Here is a 24,317-nt window from a genome sequence, read left to right as displayed (position 1 = left end):
TCCCTCTTATCCCCTTTGTTGCAAGCACACATATCAAGTGGCTTACCTTATAAAATAATCCTGTACAAATTCTTGATTCTCATCCATCCAAGCTTCCATGCGCGCCTGCTCGGCATCATAGCCCTTTTGTGTTGTATGTTGCATGGTGTGCGGGTTTTGTTGTAAAGGTTGATATGATTGTTGCGCTGTTTGCAGTTGCAGGGGGACACCGGTACGTTGATTAAGCGTAATGGCATTTTCAAAGGTTACGCACCCTGTGCCCCCCTGCTCCGCCACAGGCATTCTGCCACCAGTATATTGATAATGATGCGTTTGTGTATGACACTGTGCACTTGGCTCTTCGATGCTACGCAATTGGAGACCTGCAAGGAAGTAGAAGAGAACAGAAAATAAGGATTAAAGAAATGCGATTGCAAAATAGTAAAGGTTATTGATAATATACAAAAAAATTATTTAATAAAAGATAACTCTCTATGACATATAATAGTTTATTTTAAGTAATTTGGAGGAATCGCGGTTAAGCATTTTTTCTATCATCTGTTAAAACTTTACAAAGACACAAAAAGGAGTAGGTTTTTTTTCAAGCTCTGCACAAATTTTCACTTTTTCTTTTCGATTTTTTACTGTATCTACGTTAAGCCATAAGAGCTAAGTTTTACGGACGCAGGTCTATGCAAACCAATCTTAATAAAGATTTCGAAAACATTCGAAAATTCGAGACAATTTCTAGAGAATTTAAAAACGTTTTGGAAAATATTCGAAAATTCGAGAATATTTTACAAGAGTCCGAAAAAATTTATATTAATGTTTTACACAAATATTCAATTTCAAAAAAATTTCGAAAATGTTGGAAAATTTGAGAAAGGTTTATGAAAATCTCTGAGTTTCTTTCACTGTATAGTTTAGGCCCAACATATTACAATTTTCGATTTCAAAAATATTCGAAAACTCGAGAGAACTTTGCGAAATTTTCAATAAATTTGGTAACTGAAACTATGCAAATTAATCTCAAACAACCAATCTCAAAAAATCAATCTCAAAAAAAAAATATTCGAAGCTGGAGAATATTTTACAAAAATTTACAATCTCAAAAACTCAATCTCAATAAAAAAAAAATATTCGAAGCTCGAGAATATTTTACAAACATTTTTAAACATGTCGATTAGTTTTTTGCACAAATATGCAATTTCAAAAAAATTTCGAAAATGTTCGAAAATCTTAGAAAGTGTTATGAAAATTTAAAGTTCTCTGAATTTCTTTCACTATATAGTTTAAGTCCAACATATTGCAGTTTTAATAAAACAAATTACAAGTTATATGTCTAATAAAATTTTGATGGATTTTTAAAATTTGTTTATTTCAAAGGGCTTTTCAGATTTTCTTCAATACAATAATATAAGCTACGCGCTTTTAGTGCGGAAAAAAGTTGTCAAAATTTATAAGAATTTTAAGAGACCTATAACTTTAAGTTTGTTTGAGCAAAAGTAACAGCCCATTAACTTGCGTGCTCAAAAAAAGTTCAAAGCTTTCGTAATTTTGTTCGAATTTTTTCGAAAACATTTTTATTATTGTCGTGCACATATTCAGTTAAAAGAATTTTAGATTTTTTTTTATAATTTAATAATTAAATTTTCGAAATTCGATAAATGTTGCCACTGCCAATTTCGTGTTCGCTGCTGCATCCGAAAATATTTATTACCATTTTGCACAAATATCACTTCAAAATCAAAACTTCTCCAAATAAATACAAGCAACATCACAAATTAATCATAATCCAGAGACAATATTTAAATGCAGTAAAAGTTTTTATTAAGCTTTTGTAAAAATTTATTTTCTTATAGCACAACTACGCACTTGTACGTTCAATTTCACACAGCTCATAAAACTTACTGAACTTTCAAATAAACTCAGTGGCACAAAGACGGAATTACTGCTTTAATGTAGAATGTTTAGCACAAATAAAGTCGAAAGATTGCTTCCATATATATTTTGTTTATTTAAAAAAAAAAAAGATATTAAGTCTTTTAAGTCTCCCTTTCCAACTCACATTACGCGTCATATGAAGCATGTGAATTAAGAATTTGGGGGCTGTGCATACTCAATCAATGTATGTATGCATGTTTGTATATTTATACCTCTATATTTATTTGTTTACAATATTAGAATAAATATATAACAAAGTTAAAAATTGAAAGCGCTTTATTTTATCAAAAGCATCAAATTTATCAAATTATAGAATAAAAGCAAATATGCACGCGCTAAAGTTATTACAACAATACGACACTATCCAAGCAATCAAACAATTGAAAATATTGTATTTCGCAAAATAGATCGAAGTATAAATAAATCTTTGTACATTGTTTTGTGAACTAATATTTATTGAGCCGTATTTGTGGAAATACTCATATTTATTTTTATAGATATGTTTAGTCTCGGGTTCTTATGAACTGAGAAACCTATTAAGGGTTTTAATTTTAATCTTGATAGCCGGATATTTATTTTAAAATATGGAGCAAATATTTTTTTGCTTTTTTTTTTTTGTTGTAAACGAAGCGAAAATTTTTTCTCAGTGAGAGAATGGAAAAAATTATTCAATTGATATGTTTTTTCAAGCAAGAGAACGTGAGCTTTATTTACTTAAATGGAAATGCTTGTAATGCGAGATTAAATAAAGCTATCGTTTTATATTTTACTTATTCGTATTAATAAATAATTTTGTTTAAACAAATTTTTTTGCAGAATCATTTATTATCTTGAAAATTAAATAAAAATCACGTAAACTCTTCATTACTTGTACTTAAATATAGCAGAGCTTTTCCCTTCAGAAAGCCATGTCATAAACACCTAGCGGAAGTTTGTGAAAAAAGAGAATGTAAGAACCATGTTCCCACGTCGTTCTATGTCTAAACCTGCAGGAAAACATACAGAAAATTAATGTTTTTAAATTAACTAGAACCCGCCCTGTGGTGTAGTCAAAACCACGAACCGATAGGTAGTCTATAACGCAACGACTGCAAACCGATAGTACTTTCATAGCCTTTCAATCACAAGTCGATAACTTCTCGTTAGCTTTTCGATGACAAATCGATAATTATTTGATAACATATTCATAATTTTTCTTTTAATACTTCCAAAACAAATCGATAACTCGGCTTTACCTTGTCAATAACACGTACAATGATAACTGAATGACAAATATTAACAAAATACTGTGACACGCCCATAACCCGTCGATGATAAAAGGTTGCTGTCGATAATAAAACGCCAGAACTTCGATAACATAATTTCCCAAAATTTCGACTATACTTGCAAGGATAAACAAAAATTTCCTTTTAAATATCAGAGACCCTCTCAACAGAAACTTCGAATTTAAGGGCGGGGTTTCGCAACTTTTTTTTTTACCCAGTCTAATATATAAAACTAAATGTAAGGCGCGATAACCTCCGAAGAGATCTAAGGCTGAGCTTCTCTTCTAATTTGCGTCGTGCTCCTATTTATTTTCCCTACAAATCGGCCGGACGGGACCTACATGTTTTATGCCGTCTCCGAACGGCATCTGCAAGGGAGATGAGTTTTCATTGAGAACTTTTCATGGCAGAAATACACCCGGAGCGCTTGCCAAATACTGCCGAGGGGCGACCCCGCTTAGAAAAATTTTCTTCTAATTGAAAAACCTTATTTCTAAAACTTTGATGTTGCTTTGCCCGGGGTGTGAACCCAGGGCATACGGTGTGGTAGGCGGAGCACGCTACCATCACACCACGGTGGCCGCCCAGTCTAATATACAATCGATATAACAGAGGAGAACGAAATAGTTCCAAAATAATACACCAACCAATTCCGAAGTGGTTCATATATATGTTAGAATCAATTGCGAAAAAATAACGAATTCATATAGAAATGATACGAAATAATTCTGAAAACATTCCTAAAATAATTTGCTTGTATGATCTCCAAAGCTATATCGAAATGATTGCGCAATACTTTCGTGACAATACTGAAATTATTCAACAAACAATCGTAAAATTATAACGGAATAGTAAAAAAGTTGTCCCGGAATCAATCACGAAACTTTTTCGAAAGAATCACGAAATATTTAGTACCGAAATTAGTTCCAAGGCGACCCGAAATAACTCCCGATATAATTAGGAACACGATCCTTAAATGCCACATATATGCTTCCGAAATTATTCTTAAAAAATTCCAAAATTACACAAAAGCGATTCTGAAGAAAATCCAAAAAAGACTACAAAACGATTCCAAAATTTTCAGGAAACAAATCTTGAATTGATCGTAAAGCATTCCAGTAATGCCCCTTGATAATCTTCCAAAATAGTTGAAATTATTTTAAAATTATATCTCTGAAATTATGCTGAAATAGTGCCGAAAATAACTTGAAGTATATGCCCTGAATGATGCGTAAGTAATATTACAGTAGCAATCCCGAAATAATATCGAAATGATCCTAAAAAAGTTGAAAAAACAATACGGAAATGATCTCCCATGATGTGGAAAGAACACAGAAATAATCCATAAAGCAGTACTGAAATTATACCGAAATAGTAACGAAATTATTTCGAAACTAAACACGAAACTTTTTCGATGTGATACTGATATATTAAGCACCGAAATAGGTCCAAACGGTTCCGAAAATAGTCTCGAAATAGTCCCAAAACCATCCAAAAATAGTTCGTTGAATAATTTGGAAAAGATTTCAAAACAATCCCAAAATGTTTCGAAATAATGGTCGTAATATACTCTTGTAATTGTGCCAAACTAATAGTTTTTAAACGGCCCGCAAGTGACCTAGAAATCGTCCTGAAAATATTCCCGATATGATACAGATATAGTTCTGAAGACAATACCGAAATGATCCTGGAAAAAGACGATTCGGGACTACCAAACATATGATATGATCCCGAAATGACCTGTAATATTGATTCCTTAAGATTGACCGGCCGATCAACCCTAAAATATTTTAAATAAGAATGCAGTTTTGTACCTCGCTCACGACAGCGGCTGCATGAGACGGAATTTTGCGATTGCTATCAAGCGCTATACCCTAAATATTGCAAATATTAATGGTGAGGACGATACAGTTATATATAATTAGCTTCCGACTCGATAAAAACAGTAGCTGAGTTCTTGGCAGGAAACTTTCTTTTAGTAAAAATCAGCTAGAAAGAAGAGCTTACGCTTCTCGGCCTAACACTTGAGTCAAAGTGATTAAGATCCCTGGCCAGCGTTTCTGAAGCAATTTTGCATTCTGGAACAGACGTCGGACTTCTATTATGTCATCGTAATCAACGTTATACGTCTTAAGCAAATCAATTACTTTCTCTGCAAGTGGAAGGCAGTGTTGTATCAGCTAGCAAAGCTATCAAAATTAAGTACCAAGCGTCAGATATAACGAACATTCTTTCAAGAGGTTGTTTCAGTTTTGTCCAGACTTTATGTTGGGATTCATTTTTCTCCAAAATTGTTTAAGAAAAAAATATAAATTGAAAATTTGATTGTATTCCACCCAACTACATTTGACTTACAAAGTAGTATCTTTTATCGCCCTTATACGCAAGAGAGAAAGAATTTTCACATTAAAAAAAGCTGACAAAAATAGGGAAAACATACCATCATCGTAATCGTTAAAAAATAACAAGCTTGCACTTCAAAACTCAGACATATTTATTCCAATTAAAAGTGCACTTTATTATACATACACACATATATACACATTTGGGTGGCATCCATAAGTGGTTTAAATGAAAAATCTCGTGCAGTCATTAGAGCATCCCAATAGACCAACAAATTTCCCACATTTAATTCTTCTCACCATAGCAAAAAAGTGCCAAGGTCGACATTTATGCAGAATGAAAAAAATATCTTTGGTAAGCGCTGATTCTCTGCAGACTGAATATAAACCTCTTAGCCAAATGCAATTTGAGTACATAAAGGATTAAATTAAATTTGTACGAATGATGCTACAGTGATGATTGTAATCCATTAAGGTGCCATGTATGTATGTATATGGAATGTGAATTGGAATTGGCAGCTCAGTAAAAAGAACAAAAAACTATGGTAATATGCCACACATTATAAGGCGACCAAAACAACCCGTTAAAGTCATTTGCGTCATACAAACCGGCAAAGTAAAAATTTTTTTAAATTTTTTATTGAAAACACATATGCAGAGATATTTGAAAGAATTAAATGGTTTATCAATTTATAAAGAATTTTATATTTATTATATAACATGTTGTTTTGTGTTTTGCTAATAATAATAATATAGTGCACATGGTCTAAGACTTTTAATCAAACGAAATTTATCTTCGTGCAGCATTTATTTTTTTTTTCTTTTTTTTTTTTTCAAGGTAAATACATTCCATTGATCTTTTTTTTTTACTTATTTTGTTTAGGAATTTCTCTCTATTTCGCTTATCTATCATATTCGTATTAATTTACTTATATGCACATGCCATTGTTATTCCTTTAGTGGTATTTAGGACGGCACATATGTTTCACTGCATGAATTTCTTCGAGCACACATTTAGCTTATGTACCACATTGTTATATCATTTTCGAACTAGAAGTTCACAACTATTGGAAAAGTTCTTCTGAATTGATTTATGTTGATTTAGCTTTGTTTTGCCACCGGACTTAGCTTTTATTTCTCTAGTATCTGCTTACATACACCAGCGAACAGAATAATAGCAATGGCAATTTTTATGAAATTTCGTCAAGGAAATAATTCTTTTTTTTTTTACTTTAGATATTTCAAGAAAATTTTCTATGAAACCATGTTAATGAATTTGAGAGCTTTTAAAAAAAACTCGAAAATTTGGGAAAAATTTGCAAAAAATTCGAATTTCTTATTTGGAGTTTCTTTAATTTTTTCAGTATCTACTTCGTAGCCCAATCCATATAAATCCTACAAATTACATAATATAGGTCTCTCAAAATTCACATTGATTTTCACAAAAGCCAATGCGAATTTGAGAGACTTTCAACTTCTACTTTGTTAAACTAAAACAGATTTGCCTAAAAAAAATTCAGGGAAATCCAAATAAAAATTTCGAGATTCCTGTAAAATGATCTGGAATTTTCGAATTTGTTCGAAAAGGTTTGTGAGATTGGTTTGAAAAGTTTCAATAAGAAAACTCGTAGAAGTTTTCTCTTAAAACAACGAAAATAAAAAATGAACTTAAGTGACAAAATTTAAAAAGAATTGCCACTGTTATTTTACTGTTCGCCGCTGTATATAAATAAGTGCATATGTTTGGAAACTGCCAGCAATGGAAGTGTTTCTTATGTATGGGTGCGGTTGTGCTACTGGGTACGACCGCAGTGAATCGGAAGCTTTCTTGTAATAGTTATGTATCTTTTTGAAACAGGCTACTTCTTTGAAACCGATTATTTTTTTGGAGCAGGATTGTTTTTTTGAAACAGGTTACTTGTTAGAAAAACGGGTACCTTTTCGAATCGGTTACTTTTTTCAAGCCGATACATTTTGGAATCAGGTAACTTTTTTGCAACCGTTTCGTTTTTGGCAGCATTAACGTTTTGGAACCGGTGACATTTTTTAAAACCATTTAAATTCTTTAAATAATTTAATAATTTATGAAATTAGTTACTTGGTAACAAGGTCCTTTTTCGCACTTGGTAAGTTTTTGCGAACGAGTAACTTTTTTGGCGCCGGTTGCTATTGTATTGTATATGTACTGTTACCCTCTTCAATCCGCTTATTTCTTGAGAACCCGTTACTTTTTTGTAAATGGTTGCTTCTTTGGAAGTGGTAACTGGTAACGTTTTTCAAAACTTGAACATTTTTAAATTTTTATAGCAATTAATTTTCTGAAATTGGTTACGATTTTGTTACCGTTCCATTTTTTGAAACTCGGAGTACTTTTTGCAACCGGTTAGTTTTAATGGAGCCAGTAACTTTTTTGAAGCTGCTTTTTCGTTGGCAGCCGGTTAATTCTTTTAGACCAGTAACTCTTTTGAAATTATAGCATTTTTTACAAGCGTTTATCTTTATAGAACTGATAAATTTTTCAAAACATACACCTTCAACTCTTTTTAGACAAAAAACAAAATTAGGCTATCAAATAGGTCGTTGATTTAGACGCTTGAAGTCAGATCAAAACCAATGGAAAATAATGCAGTTATCCAAAAGAAGTATTATCTGTTATAAAATTTGAAAATATATTTATGATATGCTCCAAGAGCCTTATTCAAATATCAGCATGCTTCAATGTATAAGCCAAATTCTATCACAAATAATAGCATTTAAGAAAGAGCGAAGATCAAGTGGTGAATAACTTAGCTTCTGTTGTTGTTGTCGCTGTAGCGATAAGGACACTCCCCGAAGGCCTTGGGGAGTGTTCTCGATATTGTGGGCCTTTGCCGGCTGCAGATCCGGTACGTTCCGACCATCTCGGGAAGGATTTAGTATGGTCATACCGCCATACGGTCTGAAATTGAGAAATTTAAAAAACTAACTGGATTTAAGTGTTTGAAATCTGAATATTTTATTCTTAAAATCAGAATTTCGAACTGATTGGCTGGTGATGGGGTCTACTTTTTTTAATGATTTCTTCCGAAAATGGTCCTATATCAAAAATTCTGAAAGCTACATTTTCCATATCCTAAAACCGAAAAGTGGGAAAAAATTCGATGATTTACTACCATATAAAAGCAAAGTGATAAAACTCGGTGAGACTCTTACTTTGAGGTGTATGGAAAAAAATTCGATAGCTCATTGCCGAATACCATAAAGGAGGTAAAACTTAGTAATGATAAAATTTTTATCCGTTTAACCTCTTTATAGGTATTTGGTAATGATTAAATTTTCCCTTTTTTCGATATTTCGCATATCGAAAAAGTAGTTCTCGAAATTTTCGGATTCGAAAATATATTGTTCATATCGAACTATTCTGGAAAATCACTCTCTTCCTCCAACCACTGCAGATGCGTCCATAAAAACAAACAATAAAACATTTTTGAAATAAAACTAAAACAATCTTGGATTGGAAACAAAACAATCTTATATCAAGAAAATTTTAAAAAAATTGCTTACCCATCCTTGTTTAATACCCCAACTTATAATTTATACACATTATACAGTTCTAACAGGTCGATGTCTGCATATAGAAGATATTTCAGAAAAATTGATAAGAGTCGTCCTTATGGGACCCCCTGAACCCAAATCTGCAGTTTTTTTTTTTTTTTATTTTTGTGTGTTTGGCTGTCCGTTTGCCTTTCTGTATGTTTGAACTCGCATCACTCAGAAACCACTGCATATAATTTACTGAAACTTTCACTGTTACATCATCCGAGGTCTAACTTAAGCTCTAGGATACCCTAGATCTCTAGGGTCTTGAAACCCAAAACATGGACCAGGATATTTTTCAAATAAATGTTGCTGATAAAAGATTTAACAAATATGGGCCAAAGGTGGTTCAGGGGTATTATTAAAAATAAAACCATAAAGTAAGTCGCTAACATAGGTTCGAAATACTGTCATAGAAGCAAAAGCCCTTATCAGCTTTGGATTTTTTATACAAGGCATGACCATACTGCCAAGCAAAAATTTTATTTAATGTACAGGTGAGAAGTTTTCCGTGATCTTTACACGGACAATTGTATGTTACTTTCCCACTGGTAGCTATAGTCGAAGATTTCTCTGTAGTTTAGTGTTAAATAAATAAATGATTTTAGGCAACCCAAAAATAAAAGTAAAGATTCTCTATTTAGAAGTTCCACACATACAAATAAGCGGGTGATAGCTAGTACTCAATATATATTCTCTTTTCTCTACATTATAATAGTCAACCTTGTTGACCCATTTTTAAGTACGAAAGTTATATTGAACATGAAAAACCTGGGCCCGTATCGTGTTATACGATTACGTATATAGAACCATTTTCACTCAAACGATAACTACGAAGTGGTGAAACTATTTTTTTAAATGATTATAAGTTCGGGATCTAATACGCGGTTACTACTCCTAGCTCAAATAGTATCCTATTCACCATTTTAGAGTTATGTGGATACAAAAAGTTTTTTTCAATCACGGATCGTAAGACACTATACGGGCCCTGATTTTCTTATACTCAGCTGAGCAGAGCTCACAGAGTATATTAATTTTGTTCGCATAACGGTATCCCGTAACGGCATAAACTAATCGACATAGATATAGACTTTTATATATCAAAATGATCTGGGCGAAAAAAGAAATTAATTTAGCCATGTCCGTCCGTCCGTCCGTCCGTCTGTCTGTAAACACGATCACTTGAGTTAATCTAGAGGTATCTTAATGAAATTTGGTATATAAGCTCCTGGGCACTCATCTCAGATCGCTATTTAAAATTACCAAATCGGACTATAACCACGCCCACTTTTTCGATATCGAAAATTTGGAAAAACCGAAAAAGTGCGATAATTCATTACCAAAGACGGATAAAGCGATGAAACTTGGTAGTTGGTTTGACGTTATGACGCAGAATCAAACATTAGTAAAATTTTGGACAATGGGCGTGGCACCAACCACTTTTAATAGAAGCTAATTTAAAAGTTTTGCATGCTGTAATTTGGCAGTCGTTGAAGATATCATGATGAAATTTGGCAGCAACGTTACTCCTATTACTATATGTATGCTAAATAAAAATTAGCAAAAACGGTAACAAACGCGACCACTTTTTAAAAAAAATTGTTTAAAGTAAAATTCTAACAAAAAATTTAAAATCTTTACATTATATAAGTAAATTATGTCAACATTCAACTCTAGTAATGCATGGTGCAACAAAATAAAAAAAAAATAAAAGATAATTTCAAAATGGGCGTGGCTGCGCCCTTTTTCATTTAATTCGTCTAGAATACTTTTAAGGCCATAAGTCGAACAAGAATTTACCAATCTTTGTGAAATTTGGTGGGTACATAGATTCTATGACGATAACTGTTTTGTGTGAGAATGGACGAAATCGGTTGAAGCCACGCCCACTTTTTATACACAGTCGACCGTCTGTCCTTCCGCTCGGCCGTTAACACGATAACTTGAGCAAAAATCGATATATCTTTACTAAACTAAGTTCACGTACTTATCTGAACTCACTTTATCTTGGTATTAAAAATGGGCGAAATCCGACAACAACCACACCCACTTTTTAGATATCGAAAATTTCGAAAAATGCCATAATTCTATACCAAATACGAAAAAAGAGGTGAAACATGGTAAGGTAATTGGATTGGTTTATTGACGCAAAATATAACTTTCGAATAAATCTTTGTAAAATGGGTGTGACACCTACCATATTAAGTAGAAGAAAATGAGAAAGTTCTGCAGGGCGAAATCAAAAGCCCTTGGAATCTTGGCAGGAATACTGTTCGTGGTATTACATATATAAATAAATTAGCGGTACCCGACAGATGATGTTCTGGGTCACCCTGGTCCACATTTTGGTCGATATCTCGAAAACGCCTTCACATATACAACTAAGGGCCACTCCCTTTTAAAACCCTCATTAAGACCTTTCATTTGACACCAATATCGTACAAAAACTTTATAGAGTCACCGCTGGTTCATGTTTATGGCCATCTCTCGAAAAGGCGCCCACATGTAGAACTATGGCCCACTCCCTTTTAAAATAATCTTCAATACCTTCTATTTGATACCGATGTCATACAAACATATTCCAGGGTTACCTTTCATTTTCCTACATAGTGATTTTCCCTTATTTTGTCTCCAAATCTCTCAGCTGAGTATGTAATGTTCGGTCACACCCGAACTTAGTTTTCCTTACTAATTTTTTTTTTTGTGTTCTTGCGCAAAAATAATCAGACTGTTTCCAGTATCACAGAAATCTTTGGCGTTATTATAACTTATCACAGCAATAGAAATATTTTGGCGCGTGTACGTCTACATATTTTTATTTATTGGAATTTTTCATTTATTCTTTCCCAACTTTCGTTTATTTTGCATACATATAAACTTGAATAGTTTGAAATAAGAAAAAGTGTTTGTTTGCTTTGAAAAATACCTCAGCGCATAGTCGCTTACACAGATTTGTTTTTTAAGCAGCCAATAAAGAAATGTGCGCTTGTGTTGGTGCTGCAGCAGAACTCCTGTGGCTTTTATTATGTATTTCTCAACTTTTCGTTTTACCTGCGGCAACTTAATCTCTTATTAAATTAATGCTAGTATTGTACTATATCCTTTTTTTTGTAATTTTCTTTGCAATTCAAATCCTTAACTTCCTCAATTTTTGTAGTCCATTTGTCACATTTTTTGTCAAAAAAATACTGCTTTGTGCGAAAAAGCGTGATTGCTATAAAAAAAAAATTGCACTCCAAACGGAAATCGAGTTAATGTAATAGGAAAAACCAACTAAAGTGCACTTAGTGTTTTTGTTGACATATATTTTTTTCTGGCTTGAAATATTAAATGTGTATGTATGTATATATACATATATAACTGAAATAATAGCAAATTGAAAATGGATTTGCAAATGGATTTCCAATTTGTCATAGTGCTCACTCATGTATTCGGACAATAATGAAATAAATGGTTTTACTTAATGCAATTTTTATGTACAGTTTTTGTTTTTGTTTTAAGACATAAATCGAATTTGGTTTGTGTTTGACATTTGCAAAAAGAGAGAAATATAAAATACTATAATAGATTTTAACATTTGCTGCGTTATGTCAATTAATTTTGTGCATAGCTTATGCTCTAAAAAAATATATGTTTGGACTCAAATAATAATCTATTTAAATTACGAATATAAATCTGTCTACAATTTATAAGGGAGTGCAAAAAGGCCTGGCATCATTGCATTTGCAAACTGGTGTAGTATATTTACACAAAACGCCAAAAAATTATACGGCTATGCATTTGCTACGTCATGACTGGGCCCGAATTTCTATGCAGTTGCATATTTTTTTTTTGGTAAGTCACAGGAACTAAAAGAATATACGATTTTTCGAATCAAGAAATAAGTGTAAAAATGGCATTGATTTGTTAGTGCATATTTTTGCATATTTTTCATAAAGGTATATTTTGTCGCATATTTTTTAGTATTTGGTGAATTTCAGTTAAATACATTTCAAGATTAGTTGCCAACCTTATCGAACATATTGTTACGAATGTTAGCGGCACTAAGGGGTACCGCCATCTCTATGCCGATGCTAAGCGGTGACATGAATGCACATCAATGATTTAATCATTTTGTACACGCAGCGGAGAAGAGATGCACAAACACATGCAGATATCTTATCTGAGATGCTCCTAAAGGTATGCAATTGTGAATGTGGAAGTGTCGCTCACACATACAAGCGTATGAGGTACGAGAGAAGCTATAAAAATTATACATCTGTAGTAGTAGCTGAGAAATTTATAACTAACTAGTAAGTTCTGGAATTAGAAAAGCCTAGAAATATGCAACGAGAAAATCAGACATTATAAAAAGGCGACAACAGTAGAGGTGAGAAAGCAGTTTCATTTAAGCTATCAAGCAGTTTGGTTTAATTAATCAAGCTATAAGTGTTATTGTGAAGTTCTTTAATAAAGGCCATTTTTCCATTATTCAATACTGGAGTTATTTATTCAACAGTTTAGTGAATCGAACCTTAGTAGAAGATTGCAAATAAGGGAAATTGCAAGTAAATTCGTTACAATATGTTTTTAGACCAATAATGCATTTGCCAATGCGTATGTGTATATAGTTAGTCTATACTACAGTCTGTGTGTATTACAATAAGGGTAGCGGGAATGAGAGCGAACTATATGTTTCTGCATACACCTGTACGATTTGTACATATGTATGTACATATAAACTTTTATATTTGAATTTAAACGTTGCTCACGGCCAGTGTCACTGGTATAAATATTTTATGTTCTGCGATTCGTTTTCTTATTTATCTTCTTTTTGCATAAAACATTGTTGTACATTGAGACATTTTTTTAAAAATGCCTAAAACTAAAACTACTTTGGCTGAAACTTTTTCAAAATCTGTGAACGAATATAAAGAGATATTCGAAACCGATGGATGAATTTTATTTTGTAAAATTTGCAATAAAAGAGTTAGCTGTGCAAAAAAGTTTCAAGCTGATCAGCACATGAGGAGCCAGAAGTACGTAGATCTTTCTAGAAGGCATGATGAAAAAAATTCTCAATGCTTGCTTAAAAATTACGCGGGGAATAAGAACAAGTTTTACATGGAGCTTTGCGAGTCATTTATTGCAGCTGATATCCCATTATGGAACTTAACGAACCAGCATTTAATCAAGTTTTTCAAAAAATACATAACGGAATCCATTCCTTCTGAGTCAACTTTGAGAACAACTTTTTGTGGGTATCAATTGATGAAACGACTGACATACAAGGCCGTTTAGTAGCAAATATTTTAGTGGGAATATTACATCCAGACAAAGATGTGAGCTCCAAATTTTTTTTATTAAACGTTGTTTGTCTATAACGCACAAATCACTCCACAATTACAAGAGCATTTGATGATTCCATGCAATTATTGGACCCTGACTTCGAAAAGTCGAAAATTCTTTTATATGTCACTGACGCAGCTCCATATATGGTAAATCAGCAAAGCGCTGAATGTGTTTTATCCAAAATTACTGCACGTTACTTGTTGGGCACATGCAATGCATCGAGTGGCCGAAGATGTTAGAACGCGTTTTAGTGATGTGGACGACTTAATATCTAATGGAAAGAAAATATTTTTAAAATCTGCTTTGCATGTTGAAGCGTTTAAAAACATTTTTCCCAATATCGCTCTTTCGCCGCAGCCAATATTAGCAACATTGGGAACCTGGTTAGAGGCGGCAAAATATGATGGCGAAAATTTTAACGAGTTTCAAACCTTTCTTAAAGATTTAAATTATTGGCGACGCTTCTTCTATATTGAAGGCCAAAAAGGCAATGGCTTCAAATTCTATTGAAGCACATTTAGTCTATATTAATTCAAACTACAGCTTCTTGCCAGATATTATAACTAAATTGGAAGGGAAAAATCGTTGGCTGAACAATTGCATATTGTTGAGGCTGCTGTTACAACTATTGAAGGGGTGCAAGGTGAACTTTATGAAAAGATAGGGGAGAAATTGAACGCCGTTCTGCAAAAAAATACTAGCTTCCAGGAACTTAAGGTAATATCAGGTGTGCTAAGTTCAAGTGACCAAGTGATCAAGTGACAGCTGTAACGAAAGTAGTTATGGCCCCCACGAATTATCTTGCTTCAAGTACGCCCCAATAACCAGTGTTGAAGTAGAAAGAACATTCTCCTTGTACAGAACATCTTTCCGCCCAAATAGGGAAGGCTTTAACTTTGAAAATTTTAAGGAACAATTTATCTTTTTTGCCAATAAAGCCATCAACAAAGAAGACTGAACATTTTAAGTATGTGTACATATGTATGTATGGATTTGAAAATAATTTATCGGAATTTTACTTTTAAAAGTGCTTAACTATTTATTTTATTGTATACTTTAAAAATGTATATATATTTTATTAATTTGGAGTCTTTCACACTAAGAGTACAATATATCCTTGCGTTAATTAAAATCTTAAAAAAACCCAAAAACTAATAAAAAAAAATGAAAAACAAAAAAATGTGAAAAGTATTTTTGCATATTCTTTATGTGTTTAGTGCATATTTTTGATTTTTTAGGTCATATTATATGCGCATATTTTCCAGTTTATAGTGCATAAAAATCCGGGCCCTTGTCATGACAAATGCGCAACATCAAAAAGCGTAGTTTAAACAAAATATGCAAAGAAAAAATTTAAATTGAAAAAAAAGTTGCTCACGATCTGTAACTTTCATTTGCTATAGCAACGTTTCCAACACCAAATACACAAAATTCTGAACTCCCTTATATCAATTTCCATTTTCATGCAAAAGTATTTAATGGAAAAGGTTACTCATACGACTAGGCATCCCCTATCACGCCTTCGACAACGCTACCTCAATTGTGAACTAAAACTACAGTACTGGATTGCATATGAACATAATACATCAACCAGGCGAAATTACCAACTCCGTAAGGATTCGAAAGGACTAGCACTGTTAAATAATTTGTCAAATTGTTGTGCTAGGAACGAATTTTCAAATAAATACAAATACAAATACCTTTCCGCGTCATTCGAAACCAAACGAACCTTAAAACAAGGCGACTTCCTTTCATGCGCTTTCATTAATATATTGCTGAAGATGATAATTCAAGCAGCAGATCTGAACCGCGCAGGAACAGTAGCGGATTTAAACCAAGCGTATAATTTCCGGTGCATGTTAACTATATTGGCCTAAGCACACGCGTACTAAGCTCTACCATATCTGTATTGGATATGGAGACAAAAAAGTACATCATTTTATGATTTCTAAATTAAGTACAAAAAAGAGCGTGGTCACCAACTACTAGTAATCTTTCATGTGTAAAAATTCAATTGCACATCTAGGGATGCAAACGATATATCGATTTAAATTTTTATTTGAAATCGATAAAAAAATGCAAAAGGTTTGCATAAGTAGTTTTCATTCGCTGTACTGTTCGTTCCCATTTCAATTCCCATCAAATGAAGGTAGAAACCGGGTACGTCGAGTTAAGAACAATGCATTTTTGGCAACCGTTTACCTTTTTGGATAAAAGTGCTTTTTAAAAACTGAGTACCTTTTCAGCAACAGTTGTTTTCTGGAACCGAGTACGTTTTTGGAGCCGAGCAGTTTTTTTGATCCGGGCACTTTTTGGATATACGTAATTTTTCTAACCGGGTAATTTGTAAGAAACGGATATTATTTCAGATCCAGATCTCTTTTTCTTTTTGGAAACGATTTTTTGGAACAGGATACCTTTTAAGAACTGGGTACTTTTTTAAGAAATAATAAGTGGGGCTCAGATTTTTCTATTAAAGCTCAAAAAATTACAGTTATTATTCAGAAACTAGGCAAATTTCCATTAATCCCTTCTTATTTTATTTTTGGCGGCCGCCGTGGTGTTATGGTAACATGCTCCGCCTAACACACCGAAGATCCTGGGTTAACACCCCGGGCAAAGCAACATCAAAATTTTAGAAACAAGCTTTTTCAATTAGAAGAAAATTGTTCTAAGCGGGGTCGCCCCTCGGCAGTGTTGGCAAGCACTCCGAGTATATTTCTGCCATAAAAAGCTCTCAGTGAAAACTCATCTGCCTCGCAGATGTCGTTCGGAGTCGGCGTGAAACAAGTAGGGGACCTACCCGCCAATTTGTAGGAAGAATTAAAAAGGAACACGACGCAAATTGGAAGTGAAGGTCGGCCTAAGATCTGTTCGGAGGTTATCGCGCCTTACAATTTTTAAATTTTTTTTTTTTTTAATTTTAAATTTTCGAACAAAAATAAAATACGTGTAGAAAATATCTGAAATTTGTTTTTTTCTCTTTACGAACTTTTAACTTCATACCATAGAAACCATTGTAGAAAATATATGTTTCAAATAATTTAAAGCCCTTAAAGAGCTCTAAAAAAACTAAGCTCACCTGATGCCGGAGAACTGTTCGTCGTTGTTTCGCCCATTGTAGCGACCGTAGTGGTGGCAGTTGTTATCGTTTCAGCGGTGGTGATGCTTTCTGTTACAGCTGTTGTTGTTGCTGGTATTATGGCTGCTGCCGCAGTTGCTGCTGTTGCACTTTTACTGGTTTTATTCTTTTTGTAGCGACATCCACGAAATCGGCACATACTTGCAGCCTGGCCCATGGGGCCCGCCAGCAATGCGTATGTTAGTCCCTCCGTTTTAAAGAATTTAATTTTGATTTGTTAGTTGCCACAACAGTGTCGTCGCCGTTGACCAACTGCGTTGACGTCCACGTTGTGGTCGACTTAAGTAATAGCTGTAAACCAGCCAGCGCTATGAAATCCAATTTGTTCGGTTTTAATCTTAATGTAATATATTTGCACAATAATGGATATTTATGCAATTGACTGCATTGAAAATGTTGTTTTTGTTCTTCTTTGTTTTGTTTTTGTTGAAATGTTGTTGTTGTAGTCGCACTTTTGTAAGCTCCAACATTAGGCTGTGTTAATTTTTGTTTTTGTTTCAGGTTCTGTCGCTGCTTGTGCTGCCTCCTTAGAAAATTAATTAACTTTTGCCGTTGCTGGCGTTGTTTCTGCTGTGTTTTCTGCTGCTTCTGCCACTGATTTTGTTGCCGGGTTTTTCTTTTAACTTTTTCTTTGGATTTTATTAACTAAAAATGCAATTGACTTGCTCTTGTTTGCTGTAATTTCATTATAGCTATTGTTCACTGTTTTACTTTTCTTGCTGTACTCAACTACACGTTTTAATTAATTCAGTGATGATTGTTTATGTTTTTTATTAATTTTGTTTGTTGTTTGTATGCTATTTTCTTGTATGTAATGCTCAATTTACTCAATTCACTCTCAAAGTTTAATTTGCATTACTGCCTTTGATAAAAATTCTGCTGGAAAAATTTGATTGGTTATAATTTAATTTTTACTCAAATTAAAAAATTATATTTCCTGAATTTTTTCCGTCTTACGTCTTATTTCATTTAGTTTTTCGTTTTTTTTATTATCAAGTAAGTATTTTTTCATATTTTTTTCCTTTTATTTCACTTTTCGGTTTCTTTAGTTATTTTTTTATAACTTTAGTTCACACTTACACGTTCTGCTTCGTTCGCTGTTCCCACATATATATATATTTTTTTATTTTTTTACTTTGATAACCTTACAAATAAAGAACTGTAAAGATTTGTTGTGAAAGTTATTTGTTCATACAACAACAAGAAAAATGCCTGCTTTGTTGCTTTTCCTGCAGGAAAAGCTATAACTAACGACGGTGATTTATGTTTTAAAACTAAAGTAGTTTTTCCAAGTAGCAACTAGCTAGATCTTAACTAAACATTAACAAGATTTTGAAAAACAAATAAAGATATTTTTTTTTTTTTTTTGTATTAAAAATTTGAGTTCAATAAAAAAAATTTAATAAAATTTATTTTAAATTTTTGAGTTAGGCTCTTCTGGCCATTAATTTTCAAGTGCAAATAAAAGAATTTATTATACTTTTCCAACCCATCGTTTCGCTAGACTTCCTAGCATCATCAGGGGTTACCTATTTATTTACGGTTGTTTATTTTTCGTTTTCTTTTAACAGGAAGTCTAGCGAAACGTTGAGTTGGAAAAGTGGAATAAATTCTTTTATTTGCACTTCAAAATTAATGGTCAAAAGAGCCTAACTCAAAAATTTAAATTAATATAAAATTTGCCGGAAAACCGCTAAAAATTTATTTTAAATAAATTATTTTTTTAGTAAAAAATAAATTTGTTTTAGTTAAAAAAAAATATTTTGTCTAATAAAACTAATCAAACAAACAAGTAAAAAAACAAAAAACAATTTAATAAAAAATAAAAAAAACATTTATATACATATTGTAACAAACCTAACCAAATAAACAAATAAAAAAAAAACCAATTTAGTAAAATTTATTTAAATACATTTTTTTTTTTTTTTTTTTGATTATTTATTATCTAATTATCTGTGCTAAAAAATAAATTTATATTCACTTTTTTTAACAAAACAAAAATTTGAATTAATTTCAAATGATTTTGGAGTTTTGTTGTTTAATGTTTTTTTCATTTTTTTTTTAGATTTATGGAAATATTTCTTTTTTTTTTTTTTTGGATCCCGAGTAAATACATCTTTTTTTATTTGTATTATCGACCTTCAAATAGTTGTAATTTTAAATTTAAATAAGTTTAATTTTGGAGTTCCATTTTTAGTTAAAAAAATTTAAATTATTTTACGCTTAAATCTTTTAAGTTTTTTGCAAATAAAATAAATGTTTTAATTAAAAAAATTTTAACAAGAAAAAAAATTATTTTGGGTTTAACTCTTTTATCTCATATGAAAAGTATTTTTAATTAAATTAAAAAGAGGTGTAAAATAAAAAAACAAATTATAATTTTAAATATCCTGGCTATTGCTGTGTGAAAATTTTGCAATTTTTTTTTTTGTTCTAACAACAAAACTGTGTAAAGCAATATGAGCCTATCCCCAAATTGTGTGAAATATATTTCGGCGCATTCAACATAACCTGATCAGTGACATAAGACTTATAGCATTGCGTTGTTACTTTTTGAGATTATTTTTTTGCAGAACCTTAACTGTTTTCTATAAATTGTAATCAACAATTTTAAAGCAATATTTATTTTTGTTAAGCAGATAATGGAGAAGTTGGAATCTTTCTGCCAAAATATTAGCTATTAATATATAAATATTTTTCTCACTCCCATATATATACCTTCGTCCCATTCTCAGTCCTATTCTCACTTCCCTTTTCTTTTTCTCTCCAATCTCGTTTTGTTGTAAATTTTAACTAATTCGCTTCGGGCATACTTCATTCTAAAAAATTGCGATTTTAAGCTATTTGTAATATCTTCTGGCAAATCACTTGAAATTTTAGGGTGATCAAATAAACAAAATACGTTTTCTGTTTTTTTTTTTCTTGTGCACTCAAATAGATTTTCCCTGTTGGGTATTTATAGTTGGAAATATTTTTTGTGTGTGTGTATATGTATATCTGTGCATTTGTTTGAAAGATTGTTTGCACGCTCTCAGCTTCACACTTTCGCCGCAGTACGTGCTTCACTTATTTATTTAGTTTTTTTTCTTTGGTGAATAAATTTGTATATTGTTTGTTTTTGTAAATGTGTTGTGTTACACAAGAATTTATATTAAATGAAAATCACAGCCAAGAATTTGATCAACACGTGTAACTGAAGGCAATTGTTTGCTGAGGCACAACGTCTTTATTCTAATTTTATGCATTTGTTTTAGTTGCAAATATAAAACTGAGAAAGTGATTTTAAAACATCCATTATATAGTTAGTTAAAAGAAACGCGAGCTTCTTAATTCCCTCGTGGAGTAAAAAGCCTTAAAAGGCTCTTAAATACATTAAAAGCTTTCACACACAGTAATAGACTGCAAGGTTAAGCACAATAGATCTAAATAAAAGTCAAAGTGCATCGGGGTCTTGGTTAGGTTGAACTGGCCGATCCATGAAGACCTCACATAGGCTGAATCAGTCCATAGTGTTAGCAGACGTTTTTTTAAACGACCAAACTGAAAAACCTTAACACCCGCTCGTTTCCTCCTCCAACTCGCACTATTTACATCTGCTATCACTTACCAAGCCTAATTTAAAGGCATGTGACGCCAAAATGCAGTCCAGTCTGAATACACCTCATGAATTTATAGTTCTCTCTTTTTGATGATAATAGTAACTTTGTTTGTCTAAGGTTGTGAGAAATGCATATGGTCTTCGACACTTTGCAACCCCGCCGTTCGGTCCACGTCTTTCCCGTTTGGTCACATGCACCTCTCACCTTCACTTAATCTCGCTCAATCTAATTGGCACGTCTGCGGAGCCAGCTTCGAGTGATGCGCCCTTTATTGCCAGTTAATCCGCTATTTCGTTCCCATCTATTCCCATACGCCATGGGAAACAATATAGGTGTATGATTCTTCCTGTCCCAATTATTTTATGCTGTGCAATTTGAGAGTATTGCCTTAATTGCTACGTGGCTCTCAATATAAAAATTGACGCGACTGTAATTTGAACGAATTTCGGTTTCCAATATTTCTATTGTTTGGGTTACGGCTTCTACTGCTTCCACTGACATGTATTGCTTCGTCCGCCATTTGGGCACCCTTGCACCATCCACCTCTATTTAGGTTCTAAGAGCTCTTTCGAAGCGCAGATACGAAGTAAGTTCTCAGGTGGTCGTGTAATTGATGAGGCTATACTACTCCGGTCCTATAGTCTGAGATCAAGCTGCCCCAAGGCACTGAGCCTCTTTGCAGTTGTTAAGGCTATGTTCTTTGCCACGAGGTCTTCGGGTGGAATGTGTAGAATGGCTAACATTGCAGCGTGGGGGTTTTTTCAGGGGCTCCCGTAATGCGTAGCACTGACAGCCTGTATACCCCTCTAATTTGTTTAAATAGGTTTTTTGTGTGGATGTCCACCCAACAGGGACTCCATAGTAGAAAATATGCTTTACAAACGCTGTAAACGCCCAATTAGAGAGAAGGCGATAAACCCCACGTGCACCTCAGCGTTCTTTTACATGCATAAAGTGCCGAAGATGCCTTCTTCACTCTCTTCCAGGTTCAGCTCCCACCAAAGCTTACTGTCTAGAATTATTCCTAGATATTTTGTGCTAGGTTCCTCCTGCAGAGTCACCCCTCTCAGCTTTGACCTGATCTAATTTGTGATCTTGTACCTCTTAGTAAATAAGACCATATCCGGCTTCTCGGCATTGGCTGTCTACCTGCCATTTGCTGGCCAGGTATGTAAATCCCGAAGCGCCCGATCCGTCAGAGAGTTAATCGTCAAAATACACTTTCCACTTCCAACGTCATCTGCGTAGGCCGTGAATTTGACGGGTCCCTTATCGAACCGCCTGAGGTAATAACAGCACGCCCTGTCCACTGATTTGGTGACCTCATACAATAATTTTCCCACAATTTAACATGCAGCCGATCCATGTATCGAGGTCTTATAATAACAATAATACTCTAAACCTCCTTGCTGTATAATTTGTTTAAAGCAAAACATTTTGTTTAAAATCTCATGCCGTTCATGTTCGTCTTTTTGTATCACATGAGTAATAAATTCGCCCAAAAAAATTCCCAAAATTTACGACGCATAAACATTTATGTTTACTTCCATAAATTAACTCTCAGATTTTAATTAAATGTCCTTTATTAGAAACAACCGCCGCACTATGTAAATTTTCCTGCTACCTAAGTACTTTTCTTATGACTGTCGTCCACATTATGATTGAATCACTACGCTACGGAATTCCCAGCGAATATATTTATTTTACGATTTTACTTTATTATTATTATTTTCCAAATTTTTTTTTTTTTTTTTTTGGAATATTTTGAGTGCCGCAATAAATTAGGACACATACATACATACATGCAAACAAATGACGCAGTTGCATTTCGCTTTTGAGACTTGTCCTAAGCTTCACTACGTACAGGAATAAATTCAATGCACAAACACAACTCACACAAAAGAAGACAAAGCAATAAATTTGCACAAGAAATATTATAAATATAGAAAAAGATATAATGGCAGCTGAACGTCACATCCGTTGCCTTTGCCACCTACAACGACTTTGACTTCAGGAAATTTTTAATATTCTTTTTTAATTTTTTTGTTGCTTTAATTTATTCATAAGATTTCTTATATTTTTATGCGAATATTATACTCAGCATAAATGAGCAAATTTTATCTATACTCTTTATATGTATTGCAAGAGTATTTACGTATGTAGTATATCTAAGCTTTATTTAATTTAGCAATTGAAAATAGCAGCCGTGGCGGTAGCAAAAGCAGCTACAGAAGCGATAGGAGCGCCATGAGCAGCAGACGAGTCAATTAACAATGATAATATTTACGCAAAAAATTCAGTGCAAAGTAGCAAAAAAAAAACGAACATAATCAAAAGGCATTAAACGGCACAGACAATACACACACATACATACATACACATATATTTGTTTGTGTAGGTCTACATATCAAATGCATACGCTAATTCCCATTCCCTCATTCATTAATTTAAAAACAAACAAGAAAATGGCAAAATAAATATGACAATTTTTAAAATAAACATTAAATCTAGAAAATAAACAAAAGCGACCGCAAATGCTAAACATACACACAACTACATATGTTTGCAGGTATATACATAGATGTATATACATATGTCTGTTCAAATATTCGTATGTTAAATGAATAAAGCAAGTTTGGCCTAGTGTCTGCACGTGCGTTTATGTGTCTGTTTGTTCGCTTAATGTGTGGCCTACAGTCGAATTGATGGCGTGGGTAGACACACCGCTACTAAGCTGCGAGTGTCTGTCATGAGACGTGACGCATATGTCAGTTGCGAAGCAGTCAATTAGAAAAAGCCGACAGCTGCATTTCCATTTTTTTGTATACCTTTCATGAACATGAAATGGTATATTAACTTTGGTCCGATGTTTTTAAAGTTGAGAAATATAATAGACTCACCATTAAGAATACCGAATTGATCAGGGCGACGAACTGAGTTGATATAGCCATGTCCGTCTGTCCGTTCGTCTCTCTGTTTGAACGCAAACTAGTCCCTCAAATTTTGAGATATCTCAAAGAAATTTGGCACAAGGATGTATTTTTGTATTATATTAGACATTTGTCAGATCAGGCAGGATCGGACCACTATCACATATATCTCCCATACAACCGATCGTTCAGATAAGACGATTTTGGTC

At 33.1% G+C, this 24,317-nt stretch overlaps 1 protein-coding gene across 9 annotated transcripts in view; it reads right to left on the bottom strand.

The window, feature by feature from the left end:
* Pde11 (Phosphodiesterase 11) overlaps window positions 1–24,317 on the bottom strand; it is a 251,591-nt gene that overhangs the window by 48,123 nt on the left and 179,151 nt on the right. For 4 of the 9 annotated variants that reach the window (XM_067768642.1, XM_067768644.1, XM_067768645.1 and 1 more), the window contains one exon: window positions 47–362. In XM_067768642.1, coding sequence (XP_067624743.1) covers window positions 47–282 — 236 coding nt within the window. In that variant the 5' untranslated portion in view covers window positions 283–362. Of the gene's footprint in view, window positions 1–46; window positions 363–17,519; window positions 18,677–24,317 lie in introns of those variants that run through there. The other 5 variants (XM_067768638.1, XM_067768640.1, XM_067768639.1 and 2 more) reach the window with 3 other exon arrangements.

Source organism: Eurosta solidaginis, chromosome 2 (assembly GCF_040869045.1).
Source record: "Eurosta solidaginis isolate ZX-2024a chromosome 2, ASM4086904v1, whole genome shotgun sequence".
Taxonomy (NCBI): Eukaryota; Metazoa; Arthropoda; class Insecta; order Diptera; family Tephritidae; genus Eurosta; species Eurosta solidaginis.
The sequence above is the reverse complement of the archived record's forward strand: the minus strand, read 5'-3'. Positions and strand labels throughout refer to the sequence as shown.